General features: G+C 44.7%; 2 protein-coding genes across 3 annotated transcripts in view; both read right to left on the bottom strand.

Moving 5' to 3' along the window:
- Nucleotides 1-15,139, bottom strand: part of FAM229A (family with sequence similarity 229 member A) — a 34,109-nt gene extending 18,970 nt beyond the window's left edge. Inside the window, exons 1-3 of one of the 2 annotated variants that reach the window (XM_063444540.1) lie at nt 14,954-15,139; nt 13,551-13,648; nt 1,704-1,809 (exon numbers count right to left, since the gene is read on the bottom strand). In XM_063444540.1, the coding sequence (XP_063300610.1) occupies nt 1,704-1,809; nt 13,551-13,648; nt 14,954-14,992 (243 nt within the window). In that variant the 5' untranslated portion in view covers nt 14,993-15,139. Of the gene's footprint in view, nt 1-1,689; nt 1,810-13,550; nt 13,649-14,953 lie in introns of both variants that reach the window. The other variant, XM_063444539.1, reaches the window with a different exon arrangement.
- BSDC1 (BSD domain containing 1) overlaps nt 1-17,576 on the bottom strand; it is a 427,812-nt gene that overhangs the window by 355,419 nt on the left and 54,817 nt on the right. The window lies entirely within an intron of this gene.

Raw genomic sequence — 17,576 nt, 5'->3', positions numbered from 1 at the left:
CGTGGGGGATTTTGTTCAAGTCTCTATTTTTCCTGAGGAGGACAGGAAGCCAGAAATAAAAAAGTGGAGCTTTCCATTTATAAGTCATGGCAGAATTTACTACTAGCAAAGTTAGCTGAGATGGCATCTTCATAAGGAGAACTGATTAATGCAATAGGGACTTTTTTTTCCCTACGTTAAGAGCTGAGAAGTGCAAAATGCCAAGTTTTAGCAATCTAGAGGGTTTTACTGGTAGTACGAGCAGGTTACTGACCGAGTTTTGAGGAAGTTTCTTAAATTGTTAAACAAGGGCTATTTTAAAAAAAAACAATAAAAAAATTTGTGAATCAACTTTAACGTTCATGCATTAAAGTATTACTAGCAGTAATAAACAGCACAGCAGAAAAATACAACAATCAATCTTATCTGCTATTTTATCACATTTTACACCATATTTTGCTTATATTTCAACACTTTAAACCAGGGATGGTCATAAAGTAGATCTTCAGTTATAGTTAGGGAATCTGCCTCTTGGCCACCTCGGATTTACTTTGCACATGTAGGCTTGTTAAATTCATCTTGAATGATACTTTTAAACAAAATATTTTATATTGGCAAAGTATCCTTAAAGAAAATGTTCCAGGGTGGAGTGTCTGGGGACGGTTGCCCATGATTATAGGTCCTAGGTCTCTTTATAAAACTGGGTCATGTAAAGATTGCTAACAGCACAAGCCGTGGACAGAAAATATGGAACAGGAAACATTTAACTTAGATCTGTTTAGACTGATAACAATATTGATTTTAAGTACTTGGATTGGCAAGTCAGGAACCTGCAACTTCAGCACTGTCTCTTTTTATCATTAAAGGCCATCATTTTGTTAATTGTTGATTGGAACAGTGTCAGATATCTACTTACTTGCTTTTAAACTATGCATTTGTTGAACTGAATGGCTTTGATTAATTAGCAGTTAATTACCAATTATTCATTTGACTTTATTTCTGCATCCATGCACTTGTATGGAATATAAAACTTAATATTAAAAGAACATTATAGGCACCAAGATCACTTCATCTCTGTGCCATGTCCCACTCGTTTTACCCCTGCAGTTGAAAACATTGCTGTGCTGGCTGTCATACTGGCAGGCACTAGAGATGCTACCACCAAACTATTGGGGTAAAAATCCACTATTTCAATCAGATGGACTCAGAGAATTGGCACAGTGTGGTGTTTTGTAGCGCACACGTACTAGCAGCCTGCTGCTTTGATATGGGAAAGCATTGGATTGGCTGAGATCATCGATCATGATGATCTGAGCAAAAGAGGCGTACACATTTGTATTCTTAAAGCTATAGTGTTCCTTTAATATCCTATTATTCCCCTGTACCATTAGACTCAGACACCATTTTTTTCTGCTACACATGGCAGAAGGGTTAACATTGAACACGTATTACTGAAACACTCGGTATATTCACTAAACTATAAATCCTCCACAATTCCTGGTTTATTATATAAACCCGGTAACACCATTCTAATGTAGCCCATACATTATATTCTTAAATAAGAGTTACAAAAAAGAAATCTATACTTCCTAGTCACTAAGGAATAAAAACAGAAACACTGCTTATAATAAAGGGCATTTATTAGAAAGTTGTAAGATTCCAAATGCCGGTCAGTCTGTGGTCTGTGATCTGTGAAGCATCTACACTCACCCCTCCTTGCTCACATTAAGATGGCTGCCGATTGGCAATCCTCTGCCCGTGGCAATGAATACATCAATAGGGACATGAAGCACAGTTAGGCAATGGCATCCAGGGCATCGCCAGAGAGACCTGTGGAAATAAAGAAAGGTTGTTTAGTTCACCAACAAGGTTTTTCATTCTAAGTGGTCAGGAAAGCCAATATGGAAATATTCTCTAAATCAATGGAACAGGGTTATTTACTAAAGTGAGAATCCAAAGTGAATTTATATTGAATTTCAAATTCAATAACAGGGTAGTCAAAATGAAAGCACAGCTGACATTGAGATTGTTTCCAGTTCGGCCATTTTGAACTTAAATTCAATTTAATGGTCACTTTAGTGACTAACCCGGATAGTCTCAACTTGGCTATTTGTAACTGCCATTGTTTTTGTTTTTTTATGTTTTATAGTACAATCATGAAGCTTGTGGAACTCCACCTGTAGGATTGCAATATCCAGCAAAGTCACACAACATGCACTAAAAATGGCATTTCTCTTCAGTTCTGTCTTAATGGACTTGACCGTTTTGAAGATCTCTGAATGTGTAATGTCTATGTAACTTGCAAGCTGAATTGGGACACCTTGAAATTGTATGCTCTGTCAGTTGCTATGCATGGACACTCAATGGTTTCTTGTTTTCAAGAAAGATGCCATAAGTGGTTTGGCTGACAGCAAGTCATATATTCTAATATAACTGCTCTTTACAACAGTACTATGCAGAAGGAATGTGAAATGACAGACTTTTCTAAGCATACATTAGGCCACTTTATACTAAGTCTACACAGGAGAATATCAAAGCTTATGTGAGAATTGTTGGTGACATTGGGCATGATTTTGTGGACATGGTCTACCTACTTGGACTTTAATTGCAATTTCTTTTGATTTTGGGTGGGGGGCATGCCTTGCCTGGATTGATGGTGCCCCCAAGTGGTCATACTGACAAATGGCTGGCATTGCTCCTCGCACTGGTGCTACAGGTTTGTTGTAGCCTTGCACTTATAGGAAAACTGCAATTACTTCATGTCACTATAGGTGAAAATGAAAAATAAAAACACTTTTGTAATATTAAGTAATTTCTGTTACTCTATCACACTTTAGTAAGGCTTGTGCTGAGCAGAAGGATGTCTGTTGGCAGAGGCAAGAACAAGGAACAGGGGATTATTGTTTTACCTCAGGGGAGGCAGGTTGGGACCTCCTTCAGAGATTCGTTATTCTTAGCGGTTATACTATGAAGCAATTTTCACATAGGTATAGATATCATACTGTACTCTTACCTAATAATGATAGTAAGGTAGCGGGTCTCCAAAGCACTCTTGCACTAGTGGGCCACTTTATTCAGCTTACTGGGTCGGGGGCAGCAGATACCAACTTATCAATTTCCAAAGCCCTCAACACACTGTACTTGGTGTGGCGGTATCAGCTGCTTATGTCATTCCCCAGAGGCTGGCCCTATTGTGAATATTGGTATGAGGTAGAGGAGGGGGATAGGACCTAGTTTTGGTCACACACGTTCCTCACCTGATACATCCCACCTGAGGTCGTAGCCACCTTGTGTACATAAATTACTGTTGCATTGTTTTTTCCATTTTCTATTCTTCATACTAGCTTCTCCTATTCTCCCTCTCTTCCTGGTTTTTACCTCCCCCCGACCCTTTTTTTCTCCTCTTCTCTCATTACCTTCGACATCACGTCTTCACTCCAGGTCTGGACCAAGCAATAATGATGGGCTGAACATCCCTGAGAGACATGCTCACCTTCTGTAGGCTCTGAAGGCGAATAAGGTGTCTATAGCATTTTTGCAGGACACCCTGCACTGTGAGACCAGAGGAACTCTAAACACGAGGGAAGGGTGGGCATCCTGTTCGCTTACACTGTCCCGTTTAAGTGTATAGCTTAACTAGCTGATCCTGAGGGTAGATATCTCTTCATCAAGGGCACGATTGCAGGCCTTGTATTGTAGACCCAAGGGATGACACCTCTAGGGAAACTAGAACCGTTGACTGATGACATGTACAGAGACCTGATAGGTTACTGCCCTGACACAGAACGCCTGCCATCAGCCTCTTGCGGCTCTCCAGACACTGCACCTTGAAACTCAAAGCCGCAGCCCCCCTCCCGCCTCCCCCCCCCCCCCGAGCCGAGGGGGTCATCTCAGTTCCCAGAACAGACATACCGCTATCACACAGCCCGGATAGCTGCATGCAGAGATGCCACATGGCTTACAAAATGGCGGCGAGCATGTCCAGAGGTCCAGCCAAGGTCTACTGCGCAACAACCATAAGCAAACTAGACGACATATTCGCCAAATTCTGGGCAACACTCGAGGCCAGACAACAACATACTCAGCTGAAATATCCACAGACTTCGGAGACACCAATTCCACCAAAGGGTAGACATCGGCACATCCCGCCTTCCAGAATCCGGGGTAAGCTGCACAGGCGGAGAGCCCCAGGCTGACACTGGTTTCCCCCCCCCCTGGGGCACAAGGCCGGCTCTGAGTGGGAGCTTCTTATACAGCTACCTAAGCCAATTGGGACTCCTGAGCCAGGGCTTAGCCCTCACATACCAATAATCAGAAAAATGTCATCCCTGTTTGCAGGTTTATTATTATTTTCAAATGTTTAGTGAAGCCATGAGAGGGAAACACAGGTGGCAGGGGTTTTTCTTTTCTTATCTTGTATCATACACCAGGTTTTCACCATCGCCTATAGTCCAGCCACTCTGAGTATACCTAACCTAGCATGACTCCTTTATTGCATAGAGCTACCTAAAATAACACACCTGGTGGCACATTCAATAGTCTTTAAGCCACCCAGTGCATCTACCTACACTATTTCCCTCACTAGAGTTTATAAGAGCATCGAATACCCTATGCATTTAGCATGGCCACCAGGCTATTGGCAGAGGGCATAGGTCAAACGCTGTTAGAAACATAGGAGCCATGTAGTGAGAGAGCCTTAGACCCAGGCATAGTGAAGGTTTACTAGTACATACAGTACCTTGGATCGCCCAGGGACACTCATATACATCCACCGCTCAGCCAACATTAGCTATTCGTAAAACAATGTACAGCATAAACAGCTTCCGGGCTTACTCAGCATGCTTAATACAGGGGCTAGCTTTTTGCTGAATATTACTTTATATCATTAACCATATAACTGCTTGTACTCGATGAGTTTATCAACACAACCTAGGCTCTACGCTGTCCCAATTCAACCTAATATGTTTTATTGATCTTACTATTGTTATTCCTATGATGGCAAAAGTTACACCCGTCTGTCTTGCATTTACAAGTTTACTACAATTGCCACTATGCATAATCTTTCACTGTAGACCATGAGTATATATCCTGTTGGAGAAAAACAAAAAATGTGCAACTTAAAATTGTCATCATGCGGGGGCCTGACCGTGGAACCGAGAGGACGCAACCCTCAACAGCTCCAGCCAGGACCAACAGAAAAACCGACAATACGCGACAGAAACGGCAACCGAGTGGCGGATAAAGGCTACCAGGCGAAGGAGGACACCGGGACTATCTCAACGATACCCTCCAAGCGACTATCGCCCCGGTACACGTCCGACACCCTGGCGAGGCCTCCCAGCATGGCGGGCGCGGGAGAGACAGACACTCTCCTGCCGCCGGAAACGGCTGGAAATATGCCACGGAACCCCCGTTACCCCCCCCTCCCCACTCCCCCCCAATGGGACCGGAGGGGGTTATCCCGGTCCCCTCCTGCTATCGGCCCCCAGTCGGCCTGGGGCGAGGAGATAAGAGGCACCGAGCGGCTGACAATTCCAACGGCAAAGGTGGCGGCCGTGAGGACACACGGGGTAATGGCCCCCCACGAGGACCAAACTGCACGAGCCTTTAAGCGCTTCTGGGCATGGTTCTGGGCCAAGCTTGCAGCACGGACGCAGAAACGTATGGGGATAGAGGCTTCCCGGCAGACCACCGCAACACCTGCACAGAGTCACAGGCCTGCTCTACAACCCACACAGATTTGTTCCAAAGCCTGCACGACGATATACACAGCGGCCGGCACCCAAACCTGCACAGCGGCCGGCACCCAAACCTGCACAGCGGCCTGCACCCAAACCTGCACAGCGGCCTGCACCCAAACCTGCACAGCGGCCTGCACCCAAACCTGCACAGCGGCCTGCACCCAAGCCGGCACAGCGGCCTGCACCCAAGCCGGCACAGCGGCCTGCACCCAAGCCGGCACAGCGGCCTGCACCCAAGCCGGCACAGCGGCCTGCACCCAAGCCGGCACAGCGGCCTGCACCCAAGCCGGCACAGCGGCCTGCACCCAAGCCGGCACAGCGGCCTGCACCCAAGCATGCACCCAAGCCTGCAACGTGGCCTGCACTCAAGCATGCACCCAAGCCTGCACAGCGGCCTGCATTCAAGCCTGAGCCCAAGCCTGTACAGCGGCCTGCACTCAAGCCTGCACAGCGGCCTGCACCCAAGCCTACACAGCGGCCCGCACAGCGACCTGCAAAGCAGGCTGCACCCAAGCCTGCACAGCGGCCTGCACCCAAGCCTGCACAGCGGCATGCACCCAAGCCTGCACAGCGGCCTGCACCCAAGCCTGCACAGCGGCCTGCACCCAAGCCTGCACTCAAACCTACACTCAAGCCAGCACCCAAACCTGCGCAGCGGCCTGCACTCAAGCCGACACATAAGCCTGCACAGGGGACTGTACTCAAGCTTGCTCATTTTACTCACACTAGTCCACACAAATTGAAGGACGTCCTAATTCACCCTGGAGCGGCGGCTGCTCGGGGACATTGCACATATGTTAAATAGGTGCCCAACCAGGGAATCGGCTAGCCTCAGGACTCTGGAAGATGGCTACAGGCCGAGATCAGTCACCGGACAGGGACTCTGATTCAAGACGGCTAACCCAGGGGCATCAAAGCTATAACAGTGTATTTATTTTATAGGTAGACTTAACCAAACTTCACTAATCTCATATCACAATTCACCCTAGCCTGTTTTACCCAGTTAGATTGTTAATTTGCAAGGAACACAATGTTTAATCAGCCTGCTAACATACCGTTTTTATTTTTTCTGATATAACCATTTGTTATTTAATGCATAGCTAGCAGATTATCATCGGGACAACTCATCATACCTTTTACATATAGGTGGCCTGTTTAGCGACACAAACCCAGGTGGAAGCAGGCTTATGGCGCTCACTAGATAGCCGTAGGCATCCTACTATGCCCACCTACAAGCCATGATTTAGGCTATCACAACCGTCCTCAATACTATTGTTTTCTACATACTTGATGTTCTTGAGAGTATATATTATAAAACTTAACACGTGACAACATAATTAGACAGAATCAGAAATACTAGCTGGAAATGTTTTTTCAATGTGTGTAACGGTTAGAAAGATTCTGGTTTACAATGATGTTAATAGTTCATAGGATATATATATCTAGCCAACACTCCTCTTATTCTATGCACTGTCATTACTCCTCACTTAAACTGTCTGACAACTCCGTTTACATTCATTTATAGTTCACCTTTTTTTTTTTTTTTTTTAAATGTGCACAGCTATCTCTATACCATGTTATATACCGTTATCCAATGGTTTCCTGCAACTGTTGTGGTTCAGAAAGCTAAAATGTTATTTCATGCACTAACAAAAATAAAGAATTTATTAAAAAAAAAAAAAAATTGTCATCATGTTATGTGCCTTGATACGCCTGTTCCTGCTGTTGTGGCATAGAAGGGCTGTTTGTAAACCCTATTGCATGAAAAATAAAGAATTAAAAAAAAAAAAGGCACAATTTTTTAAATTAATAAAACTGGTTAATTACAAGCTGGGCAATCAGTTCAGTCATCAGGTAGCTGGTGCGTTCCGGCAATAAGGAAGCATGTATAGTTAGAGTTATAGTTATAGTTAGGTTAGATTAACTTGGTAGGAAACTGTAGTAACATTATGCTGTGTAATGCTAGCCTGTCATTTAGGTACATGTCTGTCTAGATGTATAAGAATATTTGAACTTTGTGCTATACCCAGATGCTCAATATATAAACATGCCATGGCTAAACAGTGGTCTAAACATTAAATGATAGCATAGCAGATAGGCACAGGAGCAAGTGAAAACAGTACATTAGGTATGAACTGTACAGCGATATCGTGCATTATCACAGCATTTGGGCTTACAGGAGCGTAGTCCGCTTCTGAGTCTATCCACCCTGGTCAGCCGATGTCGGCTCTGGAGGCTTGGTGGATGGGCCAAGGATAATGGCAGCATTGATTCCTCAGTGAGGTTCTGTCTCCGTCACAGGGTGTGCCGTGCTTTGGAGTGTGGGGCCTTCTGATGTGGCATTGTCTCTCAGATGGGGCCATATGCTTGTGAGAAGCGCGGAGAGGGGGTGCCCCTGGGGTAAGTCTGTGTTGCGGCTTAAGGTGGTCATCATCTCCGGTCCTGGGTGCTGTTGCAAGGTATGGGTCGGTTGGTGCTTATTGTCGCGTGTGCCGGGCCAGATGGTGTACGTATACTGCAGTGGACTCTTCGGTTTGGTTCCCGCTCACTCGGCCGCCGCCATCTTAGGTTGGGCCTTGGGCCTGCACGATGATCTGGCAGTGCCTCCAAGTGTGGCTTTGGGGCTAGGACCAGGTCTGCCAGTGTTCCGTGCGCTTGTCGGGCTCCGTTGGGCAGAATAGTGGAGTGGCGGCCGTCGACTACACTCACCGCCAGGCAGGCCCCCACCTGGTGTAGCAAGGATCTCTCCTCCGAGGGACTTAAACTCCAGCAGCAACCCTCTCCCTGGCTCCGGAAGCCCATGTGCATCGAGGGTCGTGGATGGTGATAATTTATTTCCCGCAAAAAAGCCAATTTATGGCTCCATTGGATCATGTTGTGCAAGAGCCCCCAGGATCGCTGAATTTTTAAATCAAAATCTTGCCTGTACATTGTCTCCAGATGCTGTGGAAGAACAAGAGGCCCATTTGTCTCTGGAAAAACTGCTTCTGTTTCTAAGATGAGATTGCCTTCTGCTCCTGTATATTAAGACATACAGGGATGTCTTCATTCCAAAACTGCCTAATGGTCTGAATTCCCTCCTCACTGGTGGACAGTTCCCTAGCGATTCTGTCACTGTAATTCCTAAGGAAGGTGCCAGCTGCAGGCCAATTTCTCTGCTGAATGCAGGTCTGAAGCTTTTTTTCAAGGCGCTGATGTTGCGCCTAAGTAGGGCCCCTCCAGAGCTGGTCCACCTGGATCAGGTGTGGATTATACCAGGTAGTGAGGCAAGGGACAACAGCATCAGGTCACTTAACATAATACATACAGCTCAAAAGGAGGGCAGGGAACTCCTCCTCCTCTCAACAAATGTAGAGAGGGCTATTAACCGAGTGAACCAGCAGTTCCTTTTTCGTGACTCTACTGCAGATGGGGTTTAAACGGCATGTACGGGTTAATGACACCCTCTCCAGGTTGTTCTCAGTTAGGAATGGTGTATACAGTATATCGTAACTGTTCTCTTGGTGTGCGGAACGTCTTCAGTATCTTGGGATATGGTTGCCCAGAGACTTGGGATGCCTGTATCAAGTAAGTTTTCAGCTTGTGTTGCAAACACTGGTGTCCAATCTGTCTTGCTGGACTGAGCAATGTATTTCATGGTTCGGACAGAGCAACGCAGTCATGATGAACCTCTAACCGAGACTTCTATACCTCTTCCACACAATCCCCATTGATATACCTAGGGCCTATTTTCAACTGGTTACAACTGTTCTATTTTCAACTGGTCTACTATCCTTTTTATGGGAGAGGGGTGCAGCTTTTGTTCAAAGTTCCCAACTTATCCTCCTTAAGAGTATGGAGTTCAATCTACGGCCACATATTACCGGGCAATGCACCTGCTCAGGATTGCAGATGGGCATGTCCGAGAGTCCTCTAAACTATGGGTGGATCAAAAATTGGCGCAGGCAGAGGGTAGACTCCCCTCTTTGCTGTGGAGTGATAGCTCTGTGATGAGGTCCAAGAAGGTGGATAACCCCATTATTGAAGTGACACTGAAGGAATGGGGTTTGATAAGAGTCGTTTCCAAGCTGTCCAACACACTTTGCCCCTTCAGACCAATAACTAAGACCAATCACTCACAATCATGTAAGTCACTGGAGGCACTACTCCCTGAGAGGACCTAGACAGATTTTGATATTGTCATGGTATATATTATCCAACACACCGAAAATAAACCCACCAATGAGGGACAAAGAAAGTACCTATACTTTATAGTGGCTGGGCTTAATGAACTTAAATAAAATATAAGTATAAACTTCAAAACAAGCCAAGGTCAAAGGGTGCCAGAAATCACTATAACAAAAACCAGAGCAAGGTCACAGAACCCTGAAAAACAGAATAGTGAGAGAATAGCTGGATCAAATACTAAAACAACAACAGAAATGTATATAAAACTCACTCTTGGGACTCTCAGAAACATCAACAGGGCACTGTGAATGGAGCTAAGCAAGCTTTTTCATGTTTGGGGGCGTTATTGAGTAACCACACCCCCAAAACATGAGAGGGCTTTAACACTTCGTATAATCAGCCATACTGATGTCATGACGCCTGCATGTGTGCGCCGTATCACTAAAAGGGGCGTGCGCACAGCGGCCAGTCCCCAACGTTTGTCAACTAGTTAGAGACTGAGTAAGGTGTCATGTTAACTGACCAAGAATTGTAACAGATTTTCGTTTTGACTCACCAGAGTTCCATTTGCTCCAAGTATCAGGAGTTAAACTATAAGTTGCTTACAAACTGGTGCAGGATTCATGAGGTGCTTCATTGCATGGACCCGGAGTTCTTGAACGTGTGCTGGAGATGTGGGAACAGGTCAAACCAGGTCTCCACATTTGATGGCCATGCCCAGTGATCATACTATACTGGAATCGGATACACTCTACCATAATAGAAATTACTGAGACAGATCTTCCGCTTTGTCTACTGACAATGTTGTGACATCATACAAAGTCCTTCTGTCAAAATATTTTAAAAAATCACTAACTAAACATCTGCTGAACACAGCAAAGTCTTTGATTCTATTGCATCGGAGGCAGCCAGGTGTGCTGCCATTTCAGTGGTGGCTGGATAGGGTAGAGAAGATTCAAACCATGACGTTTATGACGGCAAAGTGGAGGGACACCACAGAAAGGTGTATACAGAAGTGGATGTCCTGGCTTGACTTTATCACCAGATGGCGTCTTACGCCTTATTCAAGACAGACTGGGATGCCATAGCATTAGTGGACTTGACGGGACCGGGTTGACCGGCTGGGTGGGGGAGATGTGGGAAACCCTACCCTCCTTCCCCCCCCCCCTCCCCCATTTACCTCCTCTCTCATAATTTCCACTCTCCAGCAAAAAAGAAAATAAGAGAGAGAAAAAAAGAGAACTGATAAGATGGATAGTAAAACGTTACTGGCAGAGTATGAGGGAAGTTCAGAGTTATGAAAGAGGTAGAAAGTGAATGTTGAAATAACAGTTTTTCCCCAGAGAGTGACGTTTATGCAGAAAGTATATTATAGTGGGATTAGGGCTGATTGGCTGATTTGCTGGAGTGAAACAAAAACGGAGAGGAGCATGTGCATGAAAGACACAAAATGGAAGCAAGATCTCATTTGGAAAGAGAAAACAAATTAACCTTCTTTACACATAACAAGGTACCAGCAGGAAATCTAACCTCCTGATTTTACAGGCTTTTTATTAGTGGGCCTGTATGTTTTATTTCCTGTTTATATACATGCCTCCTAACAGTTGCAGTTTTGGACTCCAATGTCCTATTTTTGTTCCCTGGTGTTCTGCTTCTGAGGACACAGAGGAATTGTCTCCAGTAAGTGCATTATAAGAGACTTGTGCTGCACAAAGTCAGCCCATGAGCAGAGTATTTCAGAAGCTACATGCACATGAGTATCTTTAGTGGGTGGGGCTGGATTTACTCAACAGGTGCCTGTAGAAACAGAATTCTAAAAGCACCACCTGCATCCCTACCACACTCCAAATAATAAACAGCAGATAAAGTGAGTTTCATGAATTTATTAAATTTAACAAGGCACATTTTTTGAAAATGATAAGCTACTGATTGGCTTAGAGTGATAGTTGATCTTTCTATCCAATTAGCGGCGGCCCTGCCTGGTGCACTTTGTGCTTCCTGTAACTCCGATTCAGAAGCCGGATGCCACCCGGAGATTGGCGCTGAAGGCAATCTTTGGGGTTAAGAGGTTTGAGAATGGTTTAACTCTTTAAGGTAAGAGTGCACCCTGGCTCCATAACTTAATTTAGACAAAGTTGCAATAGTGACTGTTATGTCCCTTTAATATCAAAGTTAGATTATATATGGTGTTTAGTGTTAAGAGGACTATAGGCACCCACACCACTTAATCTCAATGAAGTGGTCTGGGTGCCATGTCTCAATGTCTCAAAATATTGGCGTTCTGTATTGCCCTAAAAACCAAAAAAAAAAGTTACTTGCGCACAATCCCAAATCCCTATGCACATTTAAATAACTGAAGATTTTTTAGTATCACTTAATGGCCATTTTAGTGTACGCTCACCTACCATGTCAAGGCAAACCTCTTAAGTGAGTCCTGCACTAACAATTCACCTTACGGTCTTCAGCTAACAGGTGAAAATCTCTAATGAGAGAGGGAGGGGTATCTTTCTTAACCCCTAAACATCTATTAACCCTTAATAGAAAACACATGGGGTAAGTGGCAGCATTGTAACATGGCTGTGTAATAAAATAAAAAAACAAACATACAGTATTCAGCTCAACTGAGAGGTTTTGCCTTGACGTGGCAGGTGAGCTTACACTTAAATGGCCATTGGAGTGATACTGAAAAATCTCAAAATCAGTTATTTCATTATGCATAGGGATTTAGGATAGTGCGCAAGTAACTTTTTTATAGTATGTATCTGGCTGATGTGTACTATAGTCATTGCTGCTGTCCAGGAGTAGTGGGAGTTTGAGCGCAGGACAGTATAATTACTTATTGAGCATAGCAAGTCATGCTTCTATGCTCCCATTTGTCGAGCCATTCAAACTTATATCAGGGTAAACTGTTGGGAGGGATTCTGGTTTTCATTCAGTTCACCAACCAATTTTTAAGCAGCATGCATTGATAATGACTTGTATATATGAATAGCTCTGTGTTAAATCTCTAATTAAATTACATCTATTATTCTCCTTTTTATTTGTAATATCCTTTGTACTAGTCAACATTTATTGAATATAAATTTTGTAATTCCCTTTGAATTCACAATAATTTACAACTTGGAGGCTAAATATGACAGATGCAGATTTAATATAAATTGTTGTTAAGAACATGTTACGTTGGCAACCAATCAGATCTGGAGATTCAAACAGGTGAAATGTTTAATATGCAAGCATTCAACTGTGCAGGAAATGAATGATCTGTTTTGACATAGGCAGATCTTCTAACACTCTACGACAGTGCAAATATATTTGGTGAGGATATAGAGATTACATAAATATATAATTATATACGGAGTCATATATGACGTAATTCCATATAGGAATCTAGAAAATACTGGAACCCTCATTAATGCTTACATTTAACTATTTTTCCATACTAACAAGCTTTAACCCCTTAAGGACACATGACATGTCTGACATGTCACGATTCCCTTTTATTCCAGAAGTTTGGTCCTTAAGGGGTTAAACAATCCCTTAAAATTAAAAAAGACACATTGTTAGTGTGGATGTGAATTCAGCAATTAATTTGCTTATATGACTTTTGTCAAATATTGCTTGAATAGGGACTTCATATAAATACAGGGCTGTTTTTTAATGTACCTGGCTGGGTATTCCTCGGAAGCAGCATTGCCTTGGATTTCCTGTTCAATGGACTGGCTGGAACAATCTCCACCTTCAGCAGGAGATCTTTGCATGTCCTGCAAATTAATATATGGACATCAACTTTATCTGCGGAGATGTATAAATATGAAATAAATAACAACTGGAAATCTCAAATAGCAGTCACTTTCAGCATTCAATCAAAATACATTTCTAATGCCTTAACATATTTCATTAATCGCTATGAGACAGTATATCTGTAATTGCAATGAAATGATGACTATATTGGCAAAGTACCTAATTAGGGCCTTCTTCTTGAAAGTAGTAGCTATGTCTCATACTGCTCATTAGGCCTCCATTTATTGTAGGGACCTGGGAATTAACCTGCTGGTCCATTCACCCTCTCCATCAGTGACACTGGACATACCTTCAGTCTAGAATGGTAATAAGTGTTTGGAACATGTCATCCAACAATGCTGATGGGATGTTCTGCTATAAAAAGCTCTGTATGGAGCTCTGTATTACACTCTGCAAGTCACTAAATTGTGGATTGTGATAGTTGACATTATACTAATAGCAGAAGGAATGCAGTTGGCTAATCATGATACAGAGGGAAGACATAAAATCTGTGCGAGATATCACCTTTTCCCATGGCCGCAGCCAGCCAGGAATGATGTATGTCAGGAGTTAAGTAGGGGTAGAGATGTAAACAATACTATGTTCATCATGCTGAAATAAGCTTCTCATTGAAAGGCTGAAGTTAGCTTTATATTATTCTTCCAGCTTCCTATTCAGATTGGCTTCCTGTCATCCAGCTCCTTTTTCATGAAACTGATTATTAACTAACCAACATTCCAAAAAAAACTTCCAAAAAGTTAAATCTGGCTTGAACCAAATGATATTGATCTTAAAACTTGGCACCCTAACATCCATACATTGTAATGGTCATTTGGAATAAACTTATCCTCTATGAAAACGATCTTGACACACCTAAATGTGGCTTGTTGTTTTTGGGTGATTCGTGATGTTTGTTTATAGAGGAAAACGTATTACTTATTCAGAATTTCCCATTAAGTTGCATGGATGTTAGGGTGCCAGGTTTGGTGCCATATGATCACTACAATTTGCTCATGCCAGATTTAACTTTTTGCAAGTTTTCAGATTGTTTAGTAAATCCCTTGGATAGTGATTATGAGACCGTGCCTTGCTATTAAACCAAGCTAACTCCCATTAATTAATTTAGTCTCCACAAATATAACCTTTTGCAGATTCCAAACCACTTGTGGTTTTGGGCCCTGTTTGGATACAGCTTTAAATTTTCCTGGTCACCATATTTCCATTGCTTGGCAGGTGGCTTCTTACTTATTATTGCAGTGATAGGCCAATGCCCTCTTTAGCTATACCTTAATGTCTGGTGCTCTCCGATGGCAAGCTCTCTCCATTCCCTGGACCTCCGTTCGGCCGTCTGAGCTTCTCAAGCGATGCAAGGAGAGCACCAGCTCCCCCTGGTGGTCTTGGAGTGTCCAGACCAGAATGATCAGGAGAGGCACCGTCTGTACTAAAAAGCTCTCTGGGGATTTTGGAGCTCAGTGATTTACTTGATGATGTCATAAAATGTGATGCAAGCGACATCTAGTGGTAGTTTGCTTTCAATATCATTTACAGCCCTAAAATGATACCATGGAAACTAGTAAAAGTAGCAGGATCCTTGTTTAAAGGGCCAAAACGGGCACCACTTACAAGAAGAATTACAAGTATTCTCAAAAACATGCTGTGTTTTTATATAATCAAATGTGTTATTGCAAAAATAATACATATTTTGCTGCATTGTGCACAATAGCCTGCCTCCTTACCCACAGCCCCCAATTCTAGCTTTCTACATATTCAGTCCAGTCAATGACAGCACCGCTCATGTTGGGAGGGGGGTCAGAAAGGAAAAAAACAAATAACTATAATTGTTTGTTTTAAATAATCTAACATTAATTAAAATAAATAAATCCACCAAGACTGTTACCTAGCCTATAGATTTTATTTTTCTTAGTTTATTTAACAGTTCTAATGTACAGAGGTGGCTGTTGGAGACATTGTGGGGCACTAGTCTTGAATAAGAATATATCTACATGGCAACTATTACTTTAAAAATACATAGACGGTCCAGATATTTTAAAGACAATAAAGCAACTATTTTATTCATATTAAGGCAGGTACCGGATATTTGAAGCTGTAATTCATCCTATCACAGGATGGGGCCAGAGAGCGTGAAAAACCAGTGGCAGGCACCCACTGTGAATCAGCTATATTGTAGCCCATGGAACCAGGAGTTAGGCATTGGAAAGTTAATGGAGGGGGCAGGATTTTAGGCCAGTCATATATAACACAGCCATTGTGTGTAGTGGCCATCTTAATCAAATCTGCACTTTTAGTCTCGCGGGCCGACGAAGAGGCAAGGGCGCACCCTTCTGCGGGAGGACGGCGGGCTCCTTGGTACCTGAGAAAGCCGCCAGGAATGAAGACGCCGCTGGAGGCGCCCCCCATGTTCTCGGTGAGTCAGCCCCCAGTTACCAGTTCTGGGTTGGGGCAGGCCGGGGTGGATCCTGGACTCAGGGGACAGCAGGCCAGGGCCATTACTCCACCATGAGGGGGAAGTCTGAAGGAGTGGCCCCTATTGCTGGGGGGGGGGGGGGGGTCAGGCGGCGGCTGCTGGTTCAGGGCCAGGCAGTTAGGTCAGGGAGGAGACTGCAGCTGCTGGCACAGCGACAGGCAGCCAGACTTGGACTGGGAGGGCCAGAGGGGGGCCTAGTGTGCGCCAGGGTAGAGCCAGGTCACTCAGCTAGGGTCAGCGGCGCACTACTCTGAGCAGCACCAGTGTGCCAGGCTGTCAGTAGAGAGGGACAGTGGGTATGTGGCTGCACGGGAGGGCCAGAGGGGGCACTCTCAGGTGAGGCGTAGCACATACAGGGATGACAAGAGAGAGAAGCATCACGTGGACAGGCACTGGCGCAATGGTGACAGGCGATCCAATACTAGGAGGTGCAGCAGGGATGGGAGCCCTGCGGCTAGGCATCACAGCAGGGGGCGAGCAGCTCCCCAGGCAGGAGGCACAGTTCTTGGCTCAGTGCTTTCAGGTCCCCTAGCGCAAGCTCACCACCTCGGCAGGTGACGCAGGGCGGGCGTTCGAGCCGGCTTGGCAGGGGCCGCTACAGGGCTTCACAACGTGAGAGCAGGAACGAGGGGTGGGTGAGGAATTTGTTGAACATTTTACCCAGGCTGTCTTCTCCCTGCAAGTCGCTCTCCCACGGTCCCGCGGCGGGATCAGGCTGAGGAAGTATTGTGTGGCAATGACGCTCCAGACCTTCATCTGGTCGACAGACGGTTCCCCCAAGGCCAGCAACGGTCGTGGGCTCGGGCAGAGAGTCTTGTTCTGCAGCACACACAGGGAACCTACTAGATAGTTTAAAGTCGTTTTTGGACACTTGGCGCTCAGGGGAAGGACAGGGGTTGCATTTCAGTTTGGTGTGGGTTCCTCCTATCGGGGACACCGAGTTGCGGGCACCGCTACTGGTAACGGCGGAGTACAAGGTGGGGCTAGGAGGATCTCTAGCCTCGGAGGTAGCCGGAGAGAGGGCTGAGTTAACGGGGGGAAATCCCGGATGTGGCGCGACAGAACGTGCATGTGTCCTTCACGGGGCCATTGGGCTGTCACTTGAAACAGGAGCTGAAGGAGAAGATTTGAAAGGGTGACTTTGTTAAAATCTTTTCGCTTCTCCCTCTGGACGAATATTTGGATCTGAAGGAGGAAGATAAAAAAGATTCCAAGAAAGAGGAGGAGGAGGAGAAACGGCAAAGGTATCGAAAGAAACCAAAGTCTTTTAGGAATTGGCTCAGGGCCTATTGTATCCTAGCAATCGTGTTGGGGGAGAAATCTCCTGACTGTTGTTCCCATCTGTTCTGTTATCTGTACGGGATCTGGGAGGCCTGTCTGACTTACGGGGGCTTGACATGGTGGCGGTATGACAAGTAAAATCC

The sequence above is a fragment of the Pelobates fuscus genome, chromosome 1 (genome assembly GCF_036172605.1).
Source record: "Pelobates fuscus isolate aPelFus1 chromosome 1, aPelFus1.pri, whole genome shotgun sequence".
Classification (NCBI taxonomy): Eukaryota; Metazoa; Chordata; class Amphibia; order Anura; family Pelobatidae; genus Pelobates; species Pelobates fuscus.
The sequence above is the reverse complement of the archived record's forward strand: the minus strand, read 5'-3'. Positions and strand labels throughout refer to the sequence as shown.